Below are 27,693 nucleotides of genomic sequence, written 5' to 3'. Positions count from 1 at the left end.
TTTCGACGATGTTGACTGGAATACCCTCTTTCAAATTATGAAGGCGACAGGGGTAAAATATAGGGAGCGAAAAGCTATTTACAATTTGTATAGAAACCAAATGGCAGTTATAAGAGTTGAGGGGCATGAAAGGGAAGCAGTTGTTCGGAAGGGAGTGAGACAGGGTTGTAGCCTCTCCCCAATGTTATTCAATCTGTATATCGTGCAAGCAGTGAAGGAAACAAACGAAAAATTCTGAGTAGGTATTAAAATCCATGGAGAAGAAATTAAAACTTTGAGGTTCGCCGATGACATTGTAATTCTGTCAGAGACAGGAAAGGACTTGGAAGAGCAGTTGAACGGAATGGATAGTGTCTTGAAGGGAGGATATAAGATGAACATCAACAAAAGGAAAACGAGGATAATGGAATGTAGTCGTATTAAGTTGGGTGATGTTGAGGGTATTAGATTAGGAAATGAGTAAAGGAGTTTTGCTATTTGGGCAGCAAAATAACTGATGATGGTCGAAGTAGAGAGGATATGAAATGTAGACTGGCAATGGCAAGGAAAGCGTTTCTGAAGAAGAGAAATTTGTTAACATTGAGTATAGATTTCAGTGCCAGGAACTCGTTTCTGAAAGTATTTGCATGGAGTGTAGCCATGTATGGAAGTGAAACATGGACGATAAATAGTTTAGACAAGAAGAGAATAGAAGCTTTCGAAATGTGGTTCTACAGAAGAATGCTGAAGATTAGATGGGTAGATCACTTAACTAATGAGGAAGTGTTGAATAGGATTGGGGAGAAGAGAAGTTTGTGGCACAACTTGACTAGAAGAAGGGATCGGTTGGTAGGACATGTTCTGAGGCATCAAGGGATCACCAGTTTAGTAATAGAGGGCACCGTGGAGGGTAAAAATCGTAGAGGGAGACCAAGAGATGAATACACCAAGCAGATTCAGAAGGATGTAGGTTGCAGTAGGTACTGGAAAATGAAGAAGCTTGCGCAGGATAGAGTAGCATGGAGAGCTGCATCAAACCAATCTCGGGACTGAAGACCACAACAACAACATGACTATATCCTCTGAACGAGGGATGAAATTTGACACCCCCATTAAGTGAATTGAAGGCGTGCAAATACACATCAAGGTGAAGCACATGACTGAGTGCTTTACCAAATTCTCTATCCTGAATATGGGAAACATGGTTCAGTATGTCGCTCCCAGCATCAGTATCACTCTGTAATTGGCTCACTTCGTGATATCACGCTATCTTTCCAGAACATTTTAACAACGCTTTCCTCCACGACATTACTGCCTTATTTGATGGGAGGGGAGTGAGTGTAAGCTCAGTGTGCTGAACTAATGCAGTATCTAATGGCGGGATACCAAGTTCGTCGACGATTTTAGGCAGTACCCTTTCAAACGCTGCTTTGCAAGTATGAAGGTCAGTAGCAGGATCACAGTATCCTGAATTAGTGTTATCGATGTGGTATTGCAAAATCCTGTCCCTGAAAGCATCAACAGCTAGGGAGTGGTTCATTGTGACTGCATGATTTACCTGGTGTTCATTAATATGGCAGGCTGTAGGATGCATCATGCTGCTAGATCAAGGATCCAACTGTGATGACGTTGCAAAGATACATTCAAGGCTGCAGTGATTGCAGTGACGGGGTCACACTCAATGTTTGCAGATGATAATGGTCTCGGTAGAGCATGTGGGGTAACATGTAGTGCTTGCGGGCGTCAGTGTGGTGGTCTCAGATGTGGTGGTGATGATGATAATTATGATTATGGTGGTGGTAATGATGATGATGAGGATGATGACGTTGATTCTGACGACGACGACGATGATAATGACGATGATATTGATGAGCACTTCATACTTTGGATTGGCCACAGTGCTGCAAGTCGCCTCCACAAGGTGCCAATCCTCCTACAAAGAAGAAATAAGAAGCGATATTGGGAAGTATTGCACACATACATTCATGCAATATTCATATACCTCTCTCATCACAAATTATATTAACAATATGAATCAGATGCTTACATTGTGCTACACCAAAGCCCACAAATGCTGCTAGCCACTTATTAACTTCATTTATACTCCAATATTGTATAACCCAATTCGGTATTTACATCTGGGGCTATGTCTCTATGTCTCCCATATATCGTCTATAAGCGATGCCATGGTCTCATCATGGAACAGTGGTGATGGTACGCTTGGAACAAAGTCGTCAACATGAGTGTGCTTACAGGTACTATCACCACTACCAAAGCTGAACTGACATTTCATACTTATACAGCAGTCAATGCTTCGACTGCAGCCCCACAGAACTGATCAACTTGCTTTATTTATATAAGACATCAGCATGTATATCCTGACATCATGTGTTTCATCTGCTGTGCGTGTGATCACGTCATATTTTTTTTCTTCTGCGGATACCTCAGGACCATGAGCTGGGCCAGACACCACACTGGCCTTGGTGCATCTGTGTGACCGTATTTCGTAGGCGTTGTTGCACATGGGCCCTTTGAACATGAAACTTGTGCCACTGGCATAAGTGAGCTACGGGCCTCATGAGACGTTATCTGACAGACGGAGTGCTTGGATGCCTCCCACAATGTGTGGTCTGAATACTTATCTTGTAACCACTCAGCGAATAAATACACACCTTTTTGAAAGACCATGGCATTTATTGACAATCGAGAATGGTTGGACATGGAAGATAAGAAGAAGAAGAAGAAGGTTTGTGTTCTGAATCAGGAGTGTACATTAATTCACGTTTTATGTTTTTCAGCATAAAGAGACGATTGTCTGCAAGTAGCCATCGACTGCAGCCTCTTCCAACATCATATAGATAAGATGTCTGAAATTACATCTCCTGTTTTATGTACTGCATAGACAGTGGGGTAATGATGGAAAGAGGTGTGAATAAATAAAATACACAGTTTTAAACGACAATACCATTAATTGATAATAGAGCATAAAAGTGTTGGTACATTTTCTCGAAGCATATGTATAACTGCTGATGTTGTCACCATACATTTGCTTGAGTCTCTGAACCAAAGGGCCATTGTAATCTGTAAGATTCCTTATTAATTCTTTCTTGAAGACCTCATGCAGCCATAAATCTTTTTCACGTCCTTTGACATAAATGATGATGTCTCTGTGGTCATAGGTTTGGAGCAATGTCACCACATTTTGATAGCACACTCCCTGATGTATGTGATAGCACATCACCCATACAATTCTTTAAAGAGTCTTAGCACAGTGTATTGTACTAAACGGTTGGGTGAAGCAAGGATTGTAGAACACTCGTTACAACCAGTCCAGCTTTCGTGAATGTAGTAGATGCAACAACTATAAACACAAATCGTCCAAGCCCATAGTAAACTCTTGTATATCGACAACCATGTTCACTCTCCGACGTGTTATCATGAAATGTGCTGCATATGGTGCAACACCTCTGCATTTATAGTACACGTTGCACGGTTCCTGTGAAAAGTGAGTAGTCTATGAGGCGATCTTGTAGTAGTAAGTAATATGCTGCAATGCCAGTCGGGAAGTTTTGTGATGATTCAAATTCATTATGTACATCTTCAATGCCAGGTTTCACTAACTTATTCTGCTTTGAGCAGTAGATTACTGCTACGGGTACTAATTATATAAATTTTTAATGACTGATCATACAACCAAATTCCTTGCCCTTATTATAAGAGGAGCGAATCCTTTAGTGTGTATCAAGCAGTAGAGTGATAGTGTTATCAACGCAGTCAAGTTGTAAGTTATCACTTGGAATACATTCAGAATTTAACTACACTCTGACATTGGTTTGTTTACTGTAGAGAAATACAGTTTAACCAATTTATGGATTCCCTTCATATCTGTTTGCGGCACTAGAATAATATATCTAAGTGTTCCTAGTTGAACAGCCGTCTTAATCGTCCATGTTTATGTGGTGTCACGGGAAGTTCTCATGAAGGAATGTCCATGGCAGTTAAGCATCATCATTCAACAGATATAAAAGTGTCAGAGACTCATCGACTGATACTGATACATGCGCTACTCTCCACACCAATTTATCCAGTACAATTTTTTACTACTCTTCTGGTATTTGTTGAAGATAACAATGCTTATCTCTGGCTCATTGAACTGCAGTCAGTTCCTGTATGACGTTCATAACAATCCACTTATGACCCTCAAAGAAACCAGTAAACATTTTGAGAGTGTCTGTCTGTCAATCCACCTACGAACCACCCGACATTTTCTAATGCATTCAGGACTGAAGTTGTCACAGATACTTATGTTTAGAGGATCGATGTGATTCCAACATTACATGTGTTGTCTAGCTTGCGACCGTTAAGTTTGTATCTTATTTCTTGACACAGAAAGGCAAACGCATTGTTTCTAAGCGATGCTGCCGCTGTTCTTGGGGTGCCACCATGTTACTTTGATGTCACAGATCTCTCTTCCATGTACAGGCAACTGTTAATTATTCTTGATGATGAGTAAAAATTCTTATATCATGCTTAATATTAAAACTCATCGAAGCAAAAGGTTTGTGAGAGAAATATTCCTGAATAATGATCTGGTCATCATATTGAACTGGAGCTTTTATAGTGAGTGACGTCATTGTGAGGTTTCAGTCCTATCGATCTAAAACCTAAATTCTCATGGTTTACTGCATTCTTTTTCTACTGTAGAGAAGTTTTCTGATCACTAAATACATTATATTCATATATTATGCCCATGGTGCTGCTTCAGATAAAGGCATATCGTAATTTCCTCACAGCAAAAATCCACTACATTCACCTTTTGTTTTGCGAAGTTCAACTGAATCGTTCATAGCCATAGAGGACCAAGACCCTTGTGGCAAGTTTGGCAATAAATGCTGTCTGATACTAGAAAGACTGATTTACTAAGCACTAAGTCAGTAACTCATTATCTTTTTCACAGCATGCCGCACGCTCTGTATAATTTGAATGTTATTAAGCGATTTTCATCGCCATAGTGAACATAGTTCACTTTGTGCATGTGTTTCGTGTTAAACAGCATGCCTCCCAAAGCATGTTATTATGGTGATGAAGATTATACAGGGTGTTACAAAAAGGTACGGCCAAACTTCTCAGGAAACATTCCTCACACACAAATAAAGAAAAGATGTTATTTGGACATGTGGCCGGAAACGCTTAATTTCCATGTTAGAGCTCATTTTAGTTTCGTCAGTATGTACTGTACTTTCTCGATTCACCCCCATGATTTCATATGGGATACTCTACCTGTGCTGCTAGAACATGTGCCTTTACAAGTACGACACAATATGTGGTTCATGCACGATGGAGCTCCTGCACATTTCAGTCGAAGTGTTCGTACGCTTCTCAACAACAGATTCGGCGATCGATGGATTGGTAGAGGCGGGCCAATTCCATGGCCTCCACGCTCTCCTGACCTCAACCCTCTTGACTTTCATTTATGGGGGCATTTGAAAGCTCTTGTCTACGCAACCCCGGTACCAAATGTAGAGACTCTTCTTGCTCCTATTGTGGACGACTGTGATGCAATACGCCATTCTCCAGGGCTGCATCAGCGCATCGGGGATTCCATTCCACGGAGGATGGATGCATGTATCCTCGCTAACGGAGGACATTTTGAACATTTACTGTAACGAAGTGTTTGAAGTCACGCTGGTACGTTCTGTTGCTGGGTGTTTTCATTCCATGATTAATGTGATTTGAACAGAAGTAATAGAATGAGCTCTAACATGGAAAGTAAGCGTTTCCGGACACATGTCCACATAAAATATTTTCTTTCTTTGTGTGTGAGAAATTTTTCCTGAAAGTTTGGCCGTACCTTTTTGTAACACCCTGTATATCTAATTCATTATCTGACACATCATCAGATTGAGACCTTCTTATGGGAACCAGAATTAGCAAGCAGTTTTAATATTTAGTGGAATGAAAATACAGCTTTTCTCATTTATAGGGTGTTTTTCATATACCAACAGAGTGATTGCAAATGTATATTGTCATTAATTTTGTTTTAGCTAAGGTCTAGTCAGTGTTTCAAAAGTGATCACACAACTAAGACTTGGTTATAATTTTCCACCATTTATATTTTTCTCAGATTCTGTTTCTGAACTTGGTAGCAGCAAAAGTAAAGTTCACTGCGTCAGAAGTAGAGATTTCGCTTGTGATTCTACTCTTGGTAAGTGGACGATTACACTAATCTGCTTCTACCGCTTTGTCATAAATGAAGAATTGCCTTTTACTGCTATATAAATGTCGTTACTGTTAGGTATTAATTTCTACACGATACTTAGTTTGCTATTGTTTGTTTCAATGTCTGGAGGAGCATTTCTCCCATTTGAAGAATATATCAATATAAATTATCAGTCTGGTCTAACTGAAAATGTTAAAAGTGGAAGAAAGTGGAAACGACACAAGCAAAATCTGAAGAAGATTACTAGGAATGACTTGCGAAATAGTGGCCACTAGGATCAGTCATAGAACGGATGGTAGTGCTAAGACGCTTCATACGAATTTTATCTGTCGTTGCCCCAGATGCTATCCCGATAAATTTGCCAACGAAGAAAGTAAAATAGCATTCTATTCATTTTGTAAACTAGGGGATTATTCAAAACAGAGCACATATCTTTGGGGCTTAGTGAAAGAAACAGCCATATTAGATCCCACCGTATTCATGGTTTGGAACATCAAAATGTTACGTCTACCACTACAATCTTCAGATAAATGAGGAAAATGTTATTGCTTGCAGAAGTATTTTCTTGATCTATACAAGGGAGGTGACGTATTGTTTAACATTCGCTGTGGAAAGAGGATTGTTTTTCATTCACAGGTAACGATGGGAAACATAACCCAGGGAGTAAGACAGATCATAGAAGTGCAGCTGCAAACACAAAATCTTTCCGGTGTACAGCATTACTATTCCAGAACAGATAATACAGACAGAAAGCGTTTTCATCCTGAACTGTCACTTCGCAAAATTTATCTCCTTTATATGAAAAACTGTCAATGAGTGGGAATAGAACCAGTAAACCGAAAAATGTATTACTACAATTTTAGTAACAAATTTAATTTGCGCTCTAAGTGTCCTAATGAAGATTCTTGTTGATTCCGTACTGTTTTAGAAATCAAAATATTTGCAGCAAATAGGACTGAAGAAATGGTGTTCTTTGCAGAGAGGGAACTTAACATTCAGAGTGCTGAGCAGCCCAGAACAGCACTCCATAGAGACAAAGAAAAAACGTCAAATATTGCTCTCAAAAAGACCTTACCTTTTCTGAAGCTTACAATCTCAACTGCTTACTACAAAAGAAACATGTATATGCTCAGTTTGGGAGTCCATTGCTTTAATACTGATGAAGTATTTATGCTTGGTTGGGATGGGTAAAGTAATTATAGGAAGTTTCAAGATATTGCCAGTTTTGTCAGATAATGCCTCTAACAACAAACATTAATTTTATATTCTGATAGAAATAGCGAAGAAAATATGAAAGTTCTACTCACATTAGTACATGACCCAGATTTTCCAGCAAACGTAATAAATCATAAGGTCCTGGTGTCTGATCATTGTTTCTCCCGATTGATTTTGAATTAGGAGTAATTGTAGGAAAATGGTCCAACATATATACACACTAGAAGACTAGGTCCAAATTCTCAAAGCATAAGATTATACATTTTGAGGCTATCAAAAGGAAAAGAGAGGAATTCTTATTCACAGTGGCCTTGGAGGAAGTAAGTAGATATGTATCTGTAAGCAGTTTGTTTGATAGTACAGCTATGAGCTTCTTTTATGAACAGCATAAGCCCTTTCTTGTGCACGTTTAAACACAGACTTTTACTGATAGCTATGCGACAATTACTCTTCTATTTATTTTAGCTTCCTGTAGTTACTCCCCTGCATTTGAAGCATTTTTCAATGTTCGAACTACCACAGCAGCTACTCCAGTCAAAGAACAGACTGCAGATAGCTCTGTGACACACTGGCGATGCAAATTAGGTATTGGCAAAACTTTCTTCTTCTTTCCGTTTCGACGCACTTTTAGCGATAGACACTGCAGATTGCATGCAATTGATTTTTAACTACCCTGCAGGTTTCTCCTCTAGTGTACAATGAGCTTCGTTGCTTGAAATTTGTTCGAACAACGATTTTAAGTTTGGCAGGCATTGCTTTATCATCCAAAAATGACACAATACCTTGTCCTATGCCTTTGTCTTCTCTTCCATGTATTAGCCTAGTTTCATCATATAATATTTCGTCTGCAACATACCTCTCTACATTTTGTCATGTAAGGAATATTGTGCTCGTCACAGGCGATGTCTAATGTATAATGTTCCTTATTGCCATAGTGCAGACACTTTCCTGGTCTACAACAGTTGTACCCATGGGTATACAATGCCAGTGGTAGCATATTGAGAATACCACCAACGTTTCACATGTGCTTCCTAGCATTCGTGTCATGGTATGAGGTTTATGCGTTTTGTTTGCATTCCAGATCGTGAACGTTCACTCAGCTGTTGAATTTCGATGGAAAACTGAGCTGCTTCACGAAATCTTTACTCCCTAAACATCTTAGTAACATGCTCAGCGAGCAATCTGTAGTTCAGTGCTCTTCTGTAATTTCTCTGTGCAAATGCTTCAGGCAATTTTCTTCACCTTAGTTGCCCCTTAAGATTTAAGTGCTTTGGTTTGTGCGTTGCGAATATCTTATTTGATTAATTCCATAGCTAAGACATCTAAAGCTCTGTTCTGTATTTCAAAATATACAGCAAATCACCTACATCAAAGTCTGCTTGCATGCATCCGTCAGCTTAATACAATAATATGCTGCAAAAGAAGTCAATTTTCATGTCCAAAAATGTGTCATTTTAATCGGCAATGCCTTATTCAACTATTCTCCTCACTTACTTGTGGAAGATTTCCTAACCACCTGTATGACAGCTGAATGTTAGATTTCATATACATGTGGATTTTTATTGTCCTATAAAACGTTTGACGATTAGTGCTTTCATTTGGGAGAGTGCTGACTGGTAGTTTATTCCATAGCGTTCCATTACCAGCTTGAAATGTCTGTTATAACTTGACCTCCTTTGACGGTTGACAGGACATCAACTTGTCCCCATCAAGAGCAATTGTTGAAGCACCTCTGCAAATTCCTTCACCAACTTCGCCTTCACAGGGAGGGCAAAGACGAATTTAGAATATGTATTTAGGACCATTAAAATATATTTGAAACCATTATTTAATGATGATTATTGGTTCATATTTACGAGACCGATCTTACATAAATTGTCTAAACCTCTTATTATAACATTTATATGAGGAAACGTTTCACACTCAGGCTTGTAAAGCTCGTGAAGGACTGTCTCCATAGTTTCCTGATGATCAGTCTTTCACAGATCTCTGAAATTATTGATATTATTTCATCGTTGTGTGATGTATTGCATGCAGTAGCCAATGATGTGAGTAGTTGTAGTCATGATATAATTTCGTTTGGGTCATTTTAATATATACACTGCAGAGATAGCGTGTTCAATCTTCTATGGTGAGTATCATTGCGTTTATCTACTCTGTATGTGTCTTTTAAAAGAGTTTTATAATATTTATGTATTTCTTACATTTATAGCCTTTTTTCGTCCTTTTGTATCGCTAAATTTTGTATTTGTACTTGTCATACATAACATTTCAACTATGCTTTGTTCACTTTCGGTAAATACTTTTAATGAGATGAAGCTTTGATGAATACTAGCTCTAACAAAGTTGGTGTTCTCTTACATTTTTTGGTCCAAAGCGGTGCTGCATTCTTGGTTAAATGTACAGAATGTCCATAAATGAAGTTGCAGGTTCAAAACACTGTAGAAAGAGAACAACACCTTAGAACGACGTCAAATTTGAACAGCATATTATTGACATTAGAGTAACCGTCATAGAAAAAAACTTAACCAAAATTTTCCTAACTGATGGCGCTGTAAGCATAGTAACATAAATGGGTTCACCTACAAACGACACATGAATAGCAAAACAATGACTGTGGTTTGAGTAGCTCATTACACCTTCCATACTGTTCAATGTGTGTGACTGCTTATGTGCTTCAGTTCGACAGTCAACATTTACGGTATTGTTAGTTAGATAAGCCCATGCACCATGGCAAGATCAGAATACATGAGATGGGAAAAATCAGTTTTTAATTCTCCCTAGGTCAAAATCAGCATAAAAAGCAAAATCACAATGTCTTTTATTTGTCCTGAAACAAAAAACCGCATACAACGCAAAATCACCTCGCTACCTAACTGTCGTGAGACTGGTGCAAGACATGTTCAGTTTTCAGTCCACCGTTTTCTGCCACAAGTTGAAATCAAGAAACGTCACATTTCACAACAAATCGAAGTTTTTCACGGGTCATGCTCGCGATACGTTGCACAGAGTATGCATTCAATTCAGTTACATTCGTAATTGGAGTGGTGAGCACATCTTTCAGGCAACCAACAGTCAGAAGTTACACGGGTTAAGATCAAGTGATCTGGAGGGCCAGGCTGTAGGGAAAGGACGGCTTATAATCCTAGCATTTCTGAAATGCTCCTGCAGCAGCTGCTTCACTGGCTGTGCAGTGTGTGAAGGAGCACCATCTTGCAAAAAAAAACTGCTGCTGTTGAAGGTTTGTAATGACGTTGGTGCACAAAAGAATCTACTAGCGTTTACCAGTGACGGTACAGGTAACAGGACCCGGAGAACTCATCTCCTCGAAAAAATAATGCCATCAGCCCACACCACACAGTAATCTGTGGAGAAAGGAAGGGGACTTGTTGATGTTCATGCAGATTTTCCATTGTCCGCATTCCGCAATGACGGAAATGGGTTTTGTCTGTACACAGAATAATCCATGGCCTTTCACTGTCCACATCTATGCAAGCAAGGAATTTCAGAGTCAAAACCTTTTGCCGACAGGTCAGCAGGAAGCAGCTCCTGAAGCTGGGTGATATGCCACGGCTAGCAAGCAGGATGTTTCGTATGATTTTATGCACCATCGTCACAGACATCTACAAAGTTCAGGCGATTCTCCATGTATTGCATGTTTGCACACCACCGTTTCCTGCTTTATTTTGCCCACATCTTAAACAGATGTAGGATCAGCTGCTCTCCTCCCTCTGTCACACTGCACTTCAAAATAATTTGTCTTTACGAATTTTCTAATTTTTCTCCATATGCTTAGCAGAAATATGACCACTGCCTATTTTTCATGCCTTTGAGCGTTAAGGACGCAGTCACCATTGTTGTAAAAGGCAGTAATGAACCTTCTTGGAGTAAGTCATGTTGGATGTCTCGGAAACAAATTAAAAAACAGCCATATGACGCACTTTAGTTGGTGTGCACAGACTGATGCTTACATCACGATCTGCTGGTCAAATTTTCGACAGTTTTTTTTTTTTGTTCCTTGGCGTTTCTCACTGCATCAGTAATATGCTGTGCAAATTTGATATCATTCTTAGCTGTGGTTCTCTTTTTACAGTCTTTTGGAACTGGAACTTTAATTAATGACACCCTGTATTGTGGCTACCTAATACTCTAATGGTGTTGAATTCCAATCTCATACGTCAGTTTATTCACGCAGCAACATCTTAGCTCAATTTATATTTAAGATGTGGCCTGAAATTAATTTTCCAATCTTTCTTCACCTAATATTTTACTAATGAAATGTATTATAATGGTAATAACTTCATATTTGTTTCATATCGAGTTAACGATAGTATTCTTTCACTCTCCTGTAAAAATTAAGTTTTTGACAATCGACACTGCTGTTCAACATTATCGCTATATGGCCCATCTTTGCTGACCTCGTATGTGTTATCTACCTTTCTATCACTGCGTTCGTCAAAGTAACTCATAGTTGTGTTTCCTTCTTCTTTTTCTTCTTCGTCTACTCTTATACAATTCCAGAATTTCTTATGCCATTCCAGACTTTCACTTGTGGTTTTAAATGTTTCTCAGACAGATTCTTCTCTTTGCAACTGTTGTAATTTTAGCAATCGTTAATTTGATCAAATAGCATTTTGCACATCAAAAAATTTATTAATGGTCATCGATATGATGCAGTCCGCTAAACTGCTTTCGACATAACACACAACATTATATAATGCAAAAATACATCATATTTATGGCCTTGAAGAAAATAAACGCATCCATTGGTACTGTATTGGCTTCTTGAACTCTGTCATTTAACATCTCACATTTTCTAGCTATTGCCTCGATAAGACTTCCCATTTTCTTTAATTCTGCGTTGATGGTCTCGATTTTTCTGTCAGTGTATAGACAAATGCGGTTCGTACATTGGGAAACAGAGTATGACATGTGTGAACATTATTGCCTCAGTAAATGCCTGATAGGTTACCTGTAATAGCTGGTATTTGGGCTGAAATAGTGCTTCTAACTATTTCAGCCCAACCTATGCTTTTGAATACATATATTATATATATATTTCAGCCCAATTACCGGATATTACAAGGAGCCTATCAGACATTTAGTGAAGCAGTAACATTCCACCACCTGAGAAAGTCAATCCAAGCAGTATTTTCATGTTTGATGATGCTATGATTACATTCAGACGAGACAGAATGAATTTAAAACGTATTTACTAAGCTCACATAGGAACCAACATTATATATATAGTGTGTGTGTTTGAAGTTGGTCCCCTCAGTATATGTTAATAGTGACAGAACAACTTTAGTCTTCCTGCAATCAGTAGGCCTGCTAGAAAAGCACTTATATTATCACAAAGTAGCGAACTATTTTTCTGCTTCTCCTGGTTAACAGTACCACGTCAGGACCAGTCTTTTCTACAAGGCTTATGTGAGGAGGTGCTTCATCCGCTGATTGATGGTGACAACTATACAATTACATTAGTATACAGGGAGCTTTTGTAGCTACAATTCTTTGTTTATAGACCCTTACATACAGTAGGCTATATGAAGGTAGTGACGAAAGACTGTAGTTATGTGCCTACATTTAGTTCATAAATCTTCGTGTACTGATGTGCAACATGAATAGTAGAGTTGACTGAAGACTTCTTCTGATCGGTGAGGCGTTTTGGACGCCGTCTCCAATGGTTTGCTCCACATTCTCTTGTAGATTCGATAGTCATATGGTTGTCAGCTTTGTCAGTAGTCTAGAGCATATTGAGTTGCGTGACTGAAATACATGAAATTTTTAAACGCGCTTTCCTGTAAATCAGTGCCCTCTCCCTCACAAAATATTTTAATTATTGACGGGAATTTTTCTTCTGTGATAGCATGATCACTGAAAACAACTTACAGGGAGAGAATGTTTCTATGAAATAAAGTAGAAATATGTAGTGAGACACTACATAGACGATTCCACTTCTCTAGGAATAATACTACTTGAACGTCGCTACCTCATTGGTTTTCAGAGACCACCACTGGATAAAACTCGTTCCCGATACCATTGCCATGATGACCTGCTTAAGGGCGCTCTTCTTTAAGCTGCAACTGAGCTTAAACAGCATAATTTCCACATGTGGCAACTGCAGTCTATTACAGTTCGACATGATTTACCTTCGAAAATTCTCATATGACTGGATAATCGATTTATCGATAGCTGTTAATATATACGTGGCAGCAATATACGTAATGTTTAAAAGAAAAGACTTATGCTGAAAAATATGGTATCTATACCCGTTTTATTTTAATATAGGACTGTCGACTAATATTCTCTCCTTTTTCTCTGTGAAGTTACTAACACACTCATTTGTTTATTAGAAGTATTACAACAAATGTTTTTGGTATCCCACCAAGGCCACTGCCAGAAGATGTGCAACGTGACAGTCTTATATCTTCCGCACTGTGCTTCACGCCACATTCATAGCTTGCTGACAGTCGCACATTGAGTTTCATAGATGCCACAAAGCTGGCGCCCAAAGTGAGTACATCATGCCTACGACATGTTACTTGAACAAACCGCATTGTCTTATATGTGTAACGTTATTCAGTACACTTTTCAGCCAGATATGCAGATAATGATCATGTTCTTTTTGGAATACAGAGTGAACATAATAAATCCGAGAAAGTGCAGGGACGTATTTCTGACTAGAAATGGAGGAAACAGGGTCCTATGATCATGAGTCCGGAAATGTATCAGTGCCATGGCAGATGGCACTGACGAATGAAGGTTCTTCTGGCAGTGTGCCATGTGTTCCTTGCGTGTCGCAGACTGTGTGATCGACCCAGAATACTATAAGCAGCAGAATAGTCAATTATTCATGTCAGGAATGAGCCAAGATGGTATTTGTGTACGGCCAAGCCGATGGAAACGGTCGTGAGACAGCATGTCAATATCAAAACAATTACCCTCACAGAGACCAACCACATTACACTTCAGTCCCTTTTTGAGCGTTTGTGTGATCATGGGTCCTTTCAGGTAGACGAACGTGCAGCAAGGGGGACCTGGAGGACCAGGTTGTACAGGATATTGATGTGGACGCTACTGTAAGCTCCAGGCAGGTTACCCGGCAACACGATGTAAGCCAAACTACGTTTATCCTCCATAACCGCTACTATCTCATCACTTGCCACGAGTGCAAGGATTATTAGTAGCGGATATCCCTCTACAGGGAGAATTTTGTCTACAGTGTTTGCGCCACAGTATCGTAATGATGGGATTTCTGTCATCAGTCCTCTTTACCGACGAAACAATTTTTACCAGAATGGACATCATCAATCTGCATAATGGTCATCTGTGGGCTACAGATAATCCTCGGGTAATGACCGAGGTGTCTCATAAGCATCAGCTCAGCATTAATGTGTCAGCAGGGATTCTTGCCAATCGCATAATTGAATCGGTTATTATTCCAGACTGCCTCGATGGAGGAACATACCTGAACTTCCTGGAGAATACTTTGCCTGGGTCGTTTCAGAATGTGACTCTCGCAATACGACAGGTTATATGGATTCTGCATGACAGACCACCATCCAACTTCTACATTACGGTTCGCTGACACCTAAACAACATCATCCCCAGTCGCTGGGTAGGATTCGGAAGCCCTGTAGCATGGCCTGCTGTTTCACCGGACTTATGTCACCTAAATTTTTACCTCTGAGGGCGTCTCAAAATCACCTTGTATGCTGATGTGCAAGCCCTTCAACAGCGTATTCATGACACCTATGATGCTATTCGGAGAGAGGCCGCCACATGCAAAAAGAGCGGCAATTTATGATGCGACATGTAAACGTGTGCATTGCATCCATGGAAGCCACTTTAAACATTTGTTGTGACATGGATGCGATACAGCTCTGTACTGTGTTCCTCGACGATTTGTTGACGTTGCACACACACCGTCCATTTCGGGACACATGTTCATAGAACCTTCTTTCCTCTTTTTCCTGTCAGGAATCCGCCACTGTTGTTTGTCGATTTTATTAATGTACACACTGTATATGTTAACTCTAGAGATATTTGAATGCACACCATTCGTTATGCGTTTCACTTCATCTTAATAGGCGGCGTATATACGCACGCCATTCTTTACGTTTACACGTTTTAGGTGGCTTATTTACACATCGTCACCCTCCATTCATTACATTATTATTCATTTTAGGCAGTACATTTGCACATTGTCGTACGCTATTCATTACGTTTTTGCTCATTTTACTTCACCTTAATAGATGTCGCATTTACACATCATATTGACGTGTTGGAGCTTGGAATGTCAATGGTCAGCTAATGTTGAAGGGTACCCAAATATGCTGTCTATGTTAGGTAGCGAAGTGTGTATACTTATACAGTGTGGAAACAAACGTATCGTCACCTTAATTATCTATTAATAGGTCGTTTTTCTTATAAGTATTTGCCTGTTTCCTGCGTTTTGGAGGCTGTGGTCTCCTCCATACGGAGCACTGACCTTGAATGATCCTTGTTGGATGAAAGCAAAACGAGGGTGTGGGGAAGCTTCATTTCGTTTTGCATGCAGGTCGATCTACACTCTACTCTCAATTCCTCCTTCATCGCTCTCTGGCTGAGCCGACGATAATATGTGTCACCAGCGACTTTGAATATGACATGAAAAACTGCGTCTTCTATACTATGATGCTGGAAAGTGCTGACTGTGCTGTTCCCGTAGTGACAAAGATACCGTAGTAGCGTATCCTACCCCATCAGCTCTCTTGTAATATTGTACGGCTCAATGAGACAATTAGTTAAGTACCCCTAACCAGACATTCATTCAGAAGCGTTACTAATGAGATGAGTTATGAACAGTATGTGAGTACGTCGAATTTCAGCCAAATTAAGTAGAAATCGAATCTAAACTTTTGAATTTCAAATACTTTTGAGTAGCTATGACAATATACCGTGCTGAAGTCATTAACGACTTGTAGTCACACATTCCAAATATCTCGCATGCGCTCGTTTGTGTACAATTATTAGCAACCCTTTTAATGTTACGATTATCGCATACTTTTACCCTCTCCATTTTACGCCATTAATTATAATAAAATCCACATTAGCGAGATTTATGAGGATGTTTCCCACTAACTGATAAAGAAATTAACCAAGAAAGAAATTAAATCGTCTGTTTGAAAAAGGGATTTCCTTTCCTATTGCTTCTAAGTTACAACAATTTAGAGAATTGACGTCATTTGCAAGAAACAATTTTTGCACATGTAATTCAATAATTTTGGTAATCTGGCACATAAATACATTTGAGTAAAATAAGGATGAAAGATGTGCAACGTTTGTTTGTTGTAACCAGAATAACAATGATAAGCTAATAGTCTTGCAATTAATGCCATAATAATGAACAACCTGATAGCTGTATCTACATAGAAACTCTGTAAGCCACTGTTGAGTATATGACAGAGACTTCTTTGTACCATTATTAGTAGCTCCTTACAACAATTGACTTTCGTATTAAGTGAGTAGAAAGTGTCTGTATATACCTCACTACGTGACGTATTCTTTCTCATCTGTATGCGTGATATACGATGCCAAATTATTGCACAGTCTTAGCACCAGCGCTCTACACCTAATAATCAGGTTACATATGACCGACGTTGACTTTATTCCAAAGGTTAGCACTTAAATGAACGTCTCTGTTGTGCTTTCATATGGCATGTTCGGTCCTTAACGATCCTGAATGGGCGTATCTAAGTTCATTTTATATGTGCTCTTACGTCTGCATGTTGGTTTCTGCCATCTTTGGAGTAGGATTTCAGGATTAATTACGACAGTACCTTGTATGCTTTCTACTTCACAGATCTAACAGATTTTCTCAGAATGTCCTCATCAAACTAGTCATCCATTCGCCTTCCACGCTGGTGACTTTACAAGTGCATACCATATTATATTTCTACGTCGTATTATTCATACATATTTAAATTGTGTGGCAGATTCCTGAGGTTTACAAATAATTTGGCAAATGGACACTAGCCAAATCCTTGACTTTACGATGCTATGTGTGTTGAATTTAATCAAAGTAAAAGGTTCATTCAAGGAGATCCGTCATTATACATAGCTAACAGAAATACTGCCTAGTCTTTATTTTCCTACAGTTGTCTGGCGAAATTGCTTTGATGCAAACGATAGTATAATCGGAGACTGATGTTTTAAGAAAGAAAACATGGCCGTTTCGCTACGAAAATATGTGATCTAGTGCGCAACTGGATTTTACTTGTGCTACACATGCACCTGAGAGCTACGTGTGCCTTTACATATGTAGTGACTATTTTTTGAAATGTGATGTGAAGCTAGAGGCTATTGAGAACTGTTTGAAAATGACTAATGGTTGAAATTAGCTTACTGTATGGACCATAAAAATATTCAGGCTATTTGAACCATGTTACCTTTTTAAGTATCAATGTCATTTATTTTGAGGACGTGGTTTCCCAAAGTTTGTAATTATCTGAAAATGGTTAATTAAGAAACACCGTGAGCTGCTGAGAAATAATCCTTTATTGTGCAAACTGCGCAGCACATAGGAAGATGGAACGTGAATGTAGACTGGAAACTAGGGTAGTGAATTTTATTTCATCTGGAACTCTCGATGGTTCAAAAATGAGAAGACCTTTAACTAATAACCCTGTTTTTACTGCTTTCAACCTGACGTTGTTTAATATGAATCTTCTGCCTGCCAACAGCTTCACTCGCGTACGCACACAGGAGAAAAGCCACACATGTGCGCACAGTGCGGGAAGCGGTTCAGCCAACGTCGGAACTACCGCTACCACCTGTCGCTACACTCCGGTTCGAGAGAATTCGAGGCATCGTGTCCGGTGTGTGCCAAAGTGTTCAGCGACCGGGGCTACCTGAGCTCCCACATGAAGATCCACCGCGACCAGCGAGAGTACGCCTGTACCGAGTGCGGGAGGCGGTTCAACCAGCGCGTCGCCTACAACACGCACGTGCGAACACACACCGGAGAGCGGCCGCACCGCTGCACCGTCTGCGGCAAGACCTTCTACCGCAAGGCGCTGCTCAGGCAGCACATGGAGAACCACACAGAAGAGCAGCCTCCCGCCTGTCTGGTACACACATCACTTTCTTCTGTTAATGCTTTAAGGTATACTTCGACTCTCTCTCTCTCTCTCTCTGTGTGTGTGTGTGAGTGTGTGTGTGTGTGTGTGTGTGTGTGTGTGTATGTGTATGTGTCTATTCTTCTCTCACACAGACATACAAACACACACATTACCTCATCTGAAACGCAATAACCGCAATTTGTGTGAATTTTCACCAACGAGATCAAAAGATAAGGGACGGAATAGATATATAATAGAGTTTTGTTGCCATTGCGTACACTTAGGGAAATGTAAACTTATTTATTGTGTACAAACAATTCTGTGAGTGAGAGACAGCAAACATTGAATATGACTATCTACTGCAGAAGATAAACAGAGCCAATCGCTGCAACAACGCACAAAACATTGAAAGACGTTAGGAAAAAAATGGAAACCGTCGCCGACGTTGAAGCATATCAACAGTGCCACTACATGAAGGGGAAGGAGCTCATTTCTATTGAATGAACTTCTAAGCGATGAAATCCACTGATTGACCAACCAAAAATAACAAAGATAGGTAATTGCTTTGACGGTGTTCATTCACCAAAGTTACTGGATATTGTGACACAAATAATCCTCATACCCCAAACAAGCATTGGGTGAACTACTATAAGAGTGAAAAGTGCTTGTTTCCTGCAAAATAACAGATGAATTACCAGAAACTGCATTTAACAATATTTACAAACATTTGGGTAAGAATCTACAGCTCCAAAAACATACTGACCAATTTATTTGCTAGTAACAGAGGAGACTCATTTGCAACGACAGCTTCGTAGCCAACTCCACAGACCTAACACGCGCTAGTTTGGGTTTAGAAAGTCAAGCCGGCCGGGGAGGCCGAGCGGTTCTAGGCGCTACAGTCTGGAACCGCGCGACCGCTACGGTCGCAGGTTCGAATCCTGCCTCGGACATGGATGTGTGTGCTGTACTTAGTTAGGTTTAAGTAGTTCTAAGTTCTAGGGGACTCATGACCTCAGAAGTTAAGTCTCATAGTGCTCAGAGCCATTTTAACCATTTAGAAAGTCAAAGTCTAGCAATGAAAACAACAGAAATCAGAAAAGTGGTAAATATAGCAAATGTAATGTGATGCGCGCAGACACCCACAAACTGATTGGGAAAATTCACCAAGGATACAAACTGGTTTCTATGCGTGATACATCTTTTTGGATCAATCAAGGCAATCACTCCAGAAGATACGGCGGAGAGTGCACAGGTTATAATACCACAGCCATGAACACTAGCTATTGGTCATAGTCTCAGCAGAAATGAGAGCGCAGGACACTGCACAACAGAGCCAATGAACCATGGTGTTAAGGAAACGTTGTGTACGAGTATGAAGCTGAAACGAAACGGGGCGATAATTCGACGAGGAAACAGGAAAAGAAATAGGAATTGTATCACTAGATACTTACGAGTTCACATGGACCAATGATTGACTTTAAGAGACCACATCTGAATGTTAAGAAACACAATTATTCTGAAACTAAAAAATAACAGTAGGTGCAGGTGAAAAAGGAGGACTCACAGAATCGTACCAAGATTCGTGTTGTGTGTAACACAAAGGGCCGCATCCACATGTGGCAAAAAAACATTTTGCATGCAAGATGGTTCCATTTATTGAGATTACGAACAACAAATACGGATATCCGGTGACGACAATAAACATACTAGAAAGAGTAGTAAAAGTTGAATCCTACACAATCTGGCGACAGTAAACGACGCTGAATTCATAATGTCACTAATCTCAATTAATAAGTGGCACTGTAAACTCTTTGAATCACAGTAAACATCGCAGTCAGCAAAGTGGCATCTTTTGGGTCATACATCTGATGTTCGATGCAGGCTGAACTTATGAAGCGTCTTCGAAACATTCCATGGGAACCACGTTCAGTGAGGCAACGACTGTACAATTTAAGAAACAAAGTTAATGACGTAATTGAACATTATATAAGATCTAATCACATTGAGCAGAAAAAGGACAGGAATGGGAGGTTTAAGGTATCTTTTGAGGTTTCCTTACTTAGCACTCAATGGTGGTGGATTTATGCTTCTATTTAGTAATGTTCCTAACTCCTAATCTTTTTAAAGGAATATATCCTATCTACAATTAATACAATATTCCGGGTCATTATGACGTGGTCGGAAGACTTTCACATTAAAGCCCAACATTGTGTCCCCATGAGCGGGGTGCATCTCATGGAAGATAGTAGCTTCTTTGAGTGTCCAATTCACACTGTGGCTCGCTACTGACCGCAACGAAATTCCATTAACTTGTTCTGCCGAGCAGTAGCATGACGTCATATACTTTGAATACCCGAGCGCAATCGGCGGTTGTCGGTTAACATTATCCGCTGTTACGGATATGGTGGAAGACTAGTACACTTCTCCTTCAGCACTGGGATCCAGATGTCATTCAGTTTCGGGCCCCCCTCATTTCTCTTGATATTTCTGTGGTGTATAAAAATCTCTATGGCCTCTCTGCATAGCCTTTTATGGTATCTGCTTGTAGCTGCCAGTACTTGACTCCTACTAAAATGAATGTGATGGTCTCTTGACTGCATGATATTTTCTGCAACAGCTGATCTGTTATTCTCCTCCCTTCTACAATTGCGCTTGCGCTCTTTTATTCGCCCTTTCACCGTTCTTTTTGTAGAACTATACGAAATCCGATAACTTCCTGTGTGATCACCAAAAATTGGCCAAGGATGCTCGCAGACCGTTGCACAAAGCAGAAATTAACAGGATTTTATGTATTTGTTTGGAAGTGCACGTGGGTGCTACAAAGAAGATCGGTCAAAAAATGATTAGAAGAGCGCAAGAGCAATTGTAGAAGCTGGGAGACTGACAGGTAAGCGGTTGCCGAACATGCTCTGCTGCCAGGAAGCCACCGCATTCATTCTGATAGGACTCAAGTACTAGCAGACACAAGCGGATATGTAAGGCTGTACAAAGAGGCCTTAGAGATTGTCAGATACCCCAGGCACTTCAGTGAAAAGGAGGAGGTCGTGAAACTGAATGACATCTGTGTCCCAGTGCTGAAGATGATGTGTACAGGTCTTACACCATGGGGTGATTCCAACAGCTGATGAAAGTAGCCGATAACGACCGATTGCGTGCTGGTATTCAAATCACGTGATGTCACGCCACTGCGCAGGAGCAAGCGTCAACGGAATTTTGCCTCAGTCAGTATCGATCGATGGTGTGGACACTCAAAGAAGCTAGGATCCGCCTTGAAAATGTCCTCCGCAGATGAGGACGAAACGTTGAGTTTTAATGTGAAATGCATCCGACCACGGTATAATAGTCAGGAATATTTGATTAACCATAATGTTTCCTTTTTTTTTTTACAGTTCACCCATTTTATTTTGAAAATTCGTTTTATAATGCAAGCAGGCCTAGCACCGATGGTCATAAATTAAAAAATTGAAACGTACTGTACATGACCGAAATTCGCAAGAAAGTATTAGGAATAATAACAAAACAGAGCAAAATACAGTTTAGCGACTGATGAGAAAGCGCTATTATACCCACTCCTCCTCTCTAATACAAATGTGTCAACTACTTCGGTGATCCGTGTGCGAGGTTTGTATACATAACAAGAAATGTAAATCTCATTAAAATTTTAGAAAATATGTATATCTCTTTACAGTTGGAGTGATTGTCATTTCCTCCGTATAATGTGCCACAATTCACCAGATCCCACTGTTGTGTAAGAAGTTTGACTTAAAGTGCAGCTTCGATAACAGGTACCGAGAGTTAGCTGTTTAAACGCCTTCATAGGGTTGTTGTAGAAATTTTACAAATATCGAGAATAAGTATTTATGAAACTATCACAGATAAATTACTTCATTGATGATGCGACTCCAGTGACATAGCACTGAGACCAGCCACCCTTCCATCGAATGGCAGATTTATCATCCCTAGACTATCATCTTAGGATTTCTTTCTGTCATTTATCGCTTTTTCATTTGTTACAACGAGGAAAGTGAGACTACTGGTGGTTCAAATCAAATGGCTCTGAGCACTATGGGACTTAACATCTGAGGTCATCAGTCCTCTAGAACTTAGACTTGCTTAAACCTAACAAACCTGCCCGAGGCAGGATTCGAACCTGCTACCGTAGCGGTCGAGAGGTTCCAGACTGAAGCGTCTAGAAGCGCTCGGCCACAACTGCCGGCAACTGCTGCCGGACGCGAAGTATTTTTAACCAGCCGCTGTATATGAATCCACATCGCTTCTTCTTGTCAACACATGCTACCAGTTTCGACACCAAATGGTATCATCTTCAGGTTGTCTAACCATGCTGGGCTTGTTACTGCCACCGGAGGTACGGAACTCAATTAATTTTGGCTCCCTGCGTACGATGCTGTTTATTGCACACGAAAACTATTGTGAATGGGAGGTTATGCTTGGGATCTGAAGATGACACCATTTGGTGTCGAAAATGTTTTAAAAAGAATAAACCCTGTGGATTGAAATACAGCCGCTAGTTTTCTTATCATTATTCAAATACTGTGATCAGACCCTGTCTGCAGCATCTGTTTCAAATAAACAAGTTGTAACAAGATATGTTTACTGCAATCTTTGTGTTTAGGCCTCAGACAGGTTACGATATAATAAACTTATCACTCAAGGAGAGTTCGGCTCGTTATAGTTATTTCTTCCTCGTTGCCATAGGTTAGAGATAAATTTAGCTAACCAAAACCGCTGTAGCTTCTTTCAGTAAATGTTGCTTAGAAGAGATTCTGTAAGAAGAGGAACGTGTTCAGTGCTCGGTTTAAGGACAGCTCTACCTGACTACTTCTTCGTACGGTAGCATACACTGTCCGATCAAAAGTATCCGGTCACCCGTATGCAATACGAAATGGGCCACTAGCTATTGCAAAAGGACGCTGAGAGTACTGCGGTGTCAGCACATAAGTATTAACAGCAGAATGGGTCCATCAGAATAGCTCAATGATTTCGAACGTGGACTGGTCATTCGATGTCACCTAAGTAACAAATCCATCAAGGACATTTCTACCTTTCTGGTCTACTGAAAGCGACTTTCGGCGATGTAATTGTGAAGTTGAACCGTGAAGGAACAGAGAATGCTAAAGCAAAACCAGGCAGACCACATGTACTGGTCACAGGGACCGTCGAGTACTGCAGAGGGTGGTTGTAAATAATCACATGAAATCAACGGTGGAATTCATTTGTGAGTTATAAAGCTATAGTATCAGTCCGGCTAGTACAGTGGCGGAGCGTAGAGGGTAAAAAAGAATGGGTACGATGGTCGAATAGCTTCCTATCATCCATACGTTTCTGTAGACACTTCTAAGCGACGTTTGTGGTGGATGACAAGAAACGAACAATTTGAAGTGATAGATCACGCTATATCCTGTGGTAATTTTATGGGAGGGTTTGGATTTGGTGAATGCCTGGAGATCGTTATCTGCCCATCATATGTAGTGTCCACAGTTAGTGTATGGACACTTATCGGTGGTTATTGTGTGCTCCCCCTATTGCGCTTAAGAAAACGCTTTATTCTGAAGAATCTGAACACATTTTAAAGCATTGTGTTGGTGGGCCGGTTGATTTGGTGGAGAGGAGCAAACAGTGAAGTCATCGGTCCCATCGGGTGATGGAAGGATCGGGAAGGAAATCGGCTATGCCCTTGCAAAGGACCATCTCGGCATTTGCCTGAAGCGATTTGGGGAAATCAGGGAAAACCTGAATCAGGATGGCTGGAAACGGGTTTGAACCGTCATCCTCCCGAATGTGAGTCCACTGTGCGAACCACTGAGCGACCTCGCTCTGTCAGCCTTGTGTACTGGAACAATTCGAAGACGATGATTGTATCACCATGACAATACACCATGGCACAGTGCAGCATCTATCACACAATGATAGGTGGGCAGTTCTGAAATGGAGTGTCCTGTTCAGCTTCCCGATCTGAACCCAAAGGCATACGTCTTGAGATAGGTTAGGACGTCAACTTCACCATAGACTTCCTCCAACTCCCAACTCCCCCCCACCCCTCCACGACATCCAGCCTTCCCTGGGTGCGGCTCTTGGGAGAGAATCGTATGGTGTTTCATCAGGCACATTCAGGTACCTCATTGAAAGAGTCCTAAGTAGAGCGCAAACGGTCGTAAAGGCAAACGGTGGACACACGGCATATTAATGTCCTGATACTTTTAATTAGGTAGTTTGTACAGGAGATTTAGGCCTAATATTGGATTTAGGCAGTTCCCCCTCAACGGTTTCTCTCTAAGAGAATTTTGGTTATCACAAACAACAAATTTCAAGCACTAATAGTTACTGATGAATGATTATCTATTTACAACATCTTCAGATCAAGCACCACAATTAATCTTCCTCTGCTATTAAATGGTTCAAATGGCTCTGAGCACCATGGGACTTAACTCCTAAGGTCGTCAGTCCGCTATAACCTTGAACTACTTAAACCTAACTAACCTAAGGACGTCACACTCGTCCATGCCCGAGGCAGGATTCGAACCTGCGACCGTAGCGGACGCACGGTTCCACACTGTAGCGCCTAGAACCGCTCGGCCACTCCGGCCGGCCCGTCTGCTATTGCAGTCGGGTTTCACCTTTACCAGTAGACATCCTTTAGATACATATTGCTCTATCTAAATATGTAGAGTAGCCCCACGTGCAGAAATGAAACTCGATTGTAATGGGTGACGAAGGGGTTATCAGTGACACCCGATGATGATCTCTAGATGAAAATCGTTTGCTAATAATGACCTAAGTCGAAACAAAGCCCCGGGAGTAGACAAATTACATTAGAACTACTGACAGCCTTGGGAGAGCCAGGCCTGACAAAACTCTACCATCCAGTGAGCAAGATGTATGAGACAGGCGAAATACCCTCAGTCTTCAAGAAGAATATAATAATTCCAATCCCAAAGAAAGCAGGTGTTGACAGATGTGAAAATCACCGAACTATCAGTTTAATAAGCCACGGCTGCATAATACTAGAACGAATTCTTTACAGACGAATGGAAAAACTGGTAGACGCCGACCTCGGGGAAGATCAGTTTGGATTCCGTAGGAATGTTCGAACACGTCAGGCAATATTGACCCAATGACTTATCTTAGGAAATAGATTAAGGAAAGGCAAACCTACGTTTCTAGCATTTGTACACTTAGAGAAAGCCTATGACAACGTTGACTGGAATACTCTCCTTCAAATTCTGAAGGTGGCAGGGATAAAATACAGGGAGCGAAAGGCTATTTACAATTTGTACAGAAACCAGACGGCAGTTATAAGAGTCGAGGGGCATGAAAGGGAAGCAGTGGTTGGGAAGGGAGTGAGAGAGGGTTGAATATTGACCAAGAAGTAAAGGAAACAAAAGAAAAATTCGGAGTAGGAATTAAAATCCATGGAGAAGAAATAAAAACTTTGAGGTTCGTCGATGACATTGTAATTATATCAGAGACAGCAAAGGACCTGGAAGAGCAGCTGAACGGAATGGACAGTGTGTTGAAAGGAGGATATAAGATGAACATCAACAAAAGCCAAACGAGGATAAGCGAATGTATTCGAATTAAATTGGGTGATGCTGCGGGAACTAGATTAGGAAATGAGACGCTTAAAGTAGTAAATGAGTTTTGCTATTTGAGGAGCAAAATAACTGATGATGGTCGAAGTAGAGAGGATATAAAATGTAGACTGGCAATGGCAAGGAAAGCGTTTCTGAAGAAGAGAAATTTGTTAACATCGACTATAGATTTAAGTGTCAGGAAGTGGTTTGTGAATGTATTTGTATGGAGTGTAGCGATGTACGGAAACGAAACGTGGATAATAAATAGTTTAGACAAGAAGAGAATAGAAGCTTTCGAAATGTGGTGCTACAGAAGAATGCTGAAGATTAGTTGGGTAGATCACATAACTAATGAGGAGGTATTGAATAGAATTGGAGAGAAGAGAAATTTGCGGCACAACTTGACTAGAAAAAGGGATCGGTTGGTAGGGAATAATCTAAGGCATCAAGGGATCACAAATTTAGTATTCGAGGGCAGCGTGGAGGATAAAAATCGTAGAGGGAGACCAAGAGATGAATGCTCTAAACAGCCGGCCGGTGTGTGGCCGAGCGGTTCTAGGCGCTACAGTATGGAACCGCGCGACCTCTACGGACGCAGGTTCGAATCCTGCCTCCGGCATTGATAATCTAAGGCATCAAGGGATCACAAATTTAGTATTCGAGGGCAGCGTGGAGGGTAAAAATCGTAGAGGGAGACCAAGAGATGAATGCTCTAAACAGCCGGCCGGTGTGTGGCCGAGCGGTTCTAGGCGCTACAGTATGGAACCGCGCGAGCACTACGGTCGCAGGTTCGAATCCTGCCTCCGGCATTTGGTCAATACCAAACATTACGTGACACGCTGCGCGCGCTACACGGCTGTCCCTTAACGCGACTTGTTTTTCAGGAGAGCGGCAAGCGTTCGCCGGAGCGCAGCCACTTGCCGGTACACGAGAGGTCGCCTGCGGGCCTGCCGCCGTACGTCTGCGCGCACTGCGGCTGCAGCTTCGCGCAGAGGCACCAGCTGCGCTCCCACGTCGCCTGCCACGCGGGCGCCGTCGCAGTGGACGGCGGCCGCCTGTCTGAGGAGCCGCCTCCGTCGCGCAGCTCCAGCGTCATCATCAGCACGCCGCCGCCTGTGATCCTCAACCCCACGGTCTCCAGCGCGGCGTCGCGCCTACCTCCGCCTCTGCTGCGGCTGCCGCCACAGCCAGCACCGTCGCTGTCGCTACCGTCCCAGAACGTCGCCGTCGGCGTATCAGAGTTCGATGCCACATAATCTCACGGAAGGGAACGTAGGTGGCACTCTATATGAAGGATAATACCATAGAAACCCTGTCAGAAATTTCGGGGAAGACCTCATTTATCCCGGCCGAAGTGCCCGTGAGGTTCTAGGCGCTGCAGTCTGGAACCGCGAGACCGCTATGGTCGCAGGTTCGAATCCTGTCTCGGGCATGGATGTGTGTGATGTCCTTAGGTTAGTTACGTTTAACTAGTTCCAAGGTCTAGGGGACTAATGACCTCAGAAGTTGAGTCCCATAGTGCTCAGAGCCAACCAGACGTCATTTATGGTGCTTCTCTCTGGCATGTATTGCTGACGGGTAA

The 27,693-nt window shown here is 41.1% G+C and overlaps 1 protein-coding gene across 1 annotated transcript in view; it reads left to right on the top strand.

Moving 5' to 3' along the window:
* Positions 1 to 27,367, top strand: part of LOC124805494 (zinc finger protein 2-like) — a 92,817-nt gene extending 65,450 nt beyond the window's left edge. Inside the window, exons 3-4 of the mRNA XM_047266057.1 lie at positions 18,142 to 18,528; positions 26,996 to 27,367. Coding sequence (XP_047122013.1) covers positions 18,142 to 18,528; positions 26,996 to 27,367 — 759 coding nt within the window. The remainder of the gene's footprint in view (positions 1 to 18,141; positions 18,529 to 26,995) is intronic.
* Positions 27,368 to 27,693: the final 326 nt, after the last annotated feature.

The sequence above is a fragment of the Schistocerca piceifrons genome, chromosome 7 (genome assembly GCF_021461385.2).
Source record: "Schistocerca piceifrons isolate TAMUIC-IGC-003096 chromosome 7, iqSchPice1.1, whole genome shotgun sequence".
Lineage (NCBI taxonomy): Eukaryota > Metazoa > Arthropoda > Insecta > Orthoptera > Acrididae > Schistocerca > Schistocerca piceifrons.
The sequence above is the reverse complement of the archived record's forward strand: the minus strand, read 5'-3'. Positions and strand labels throughout refer to the sequence as shown.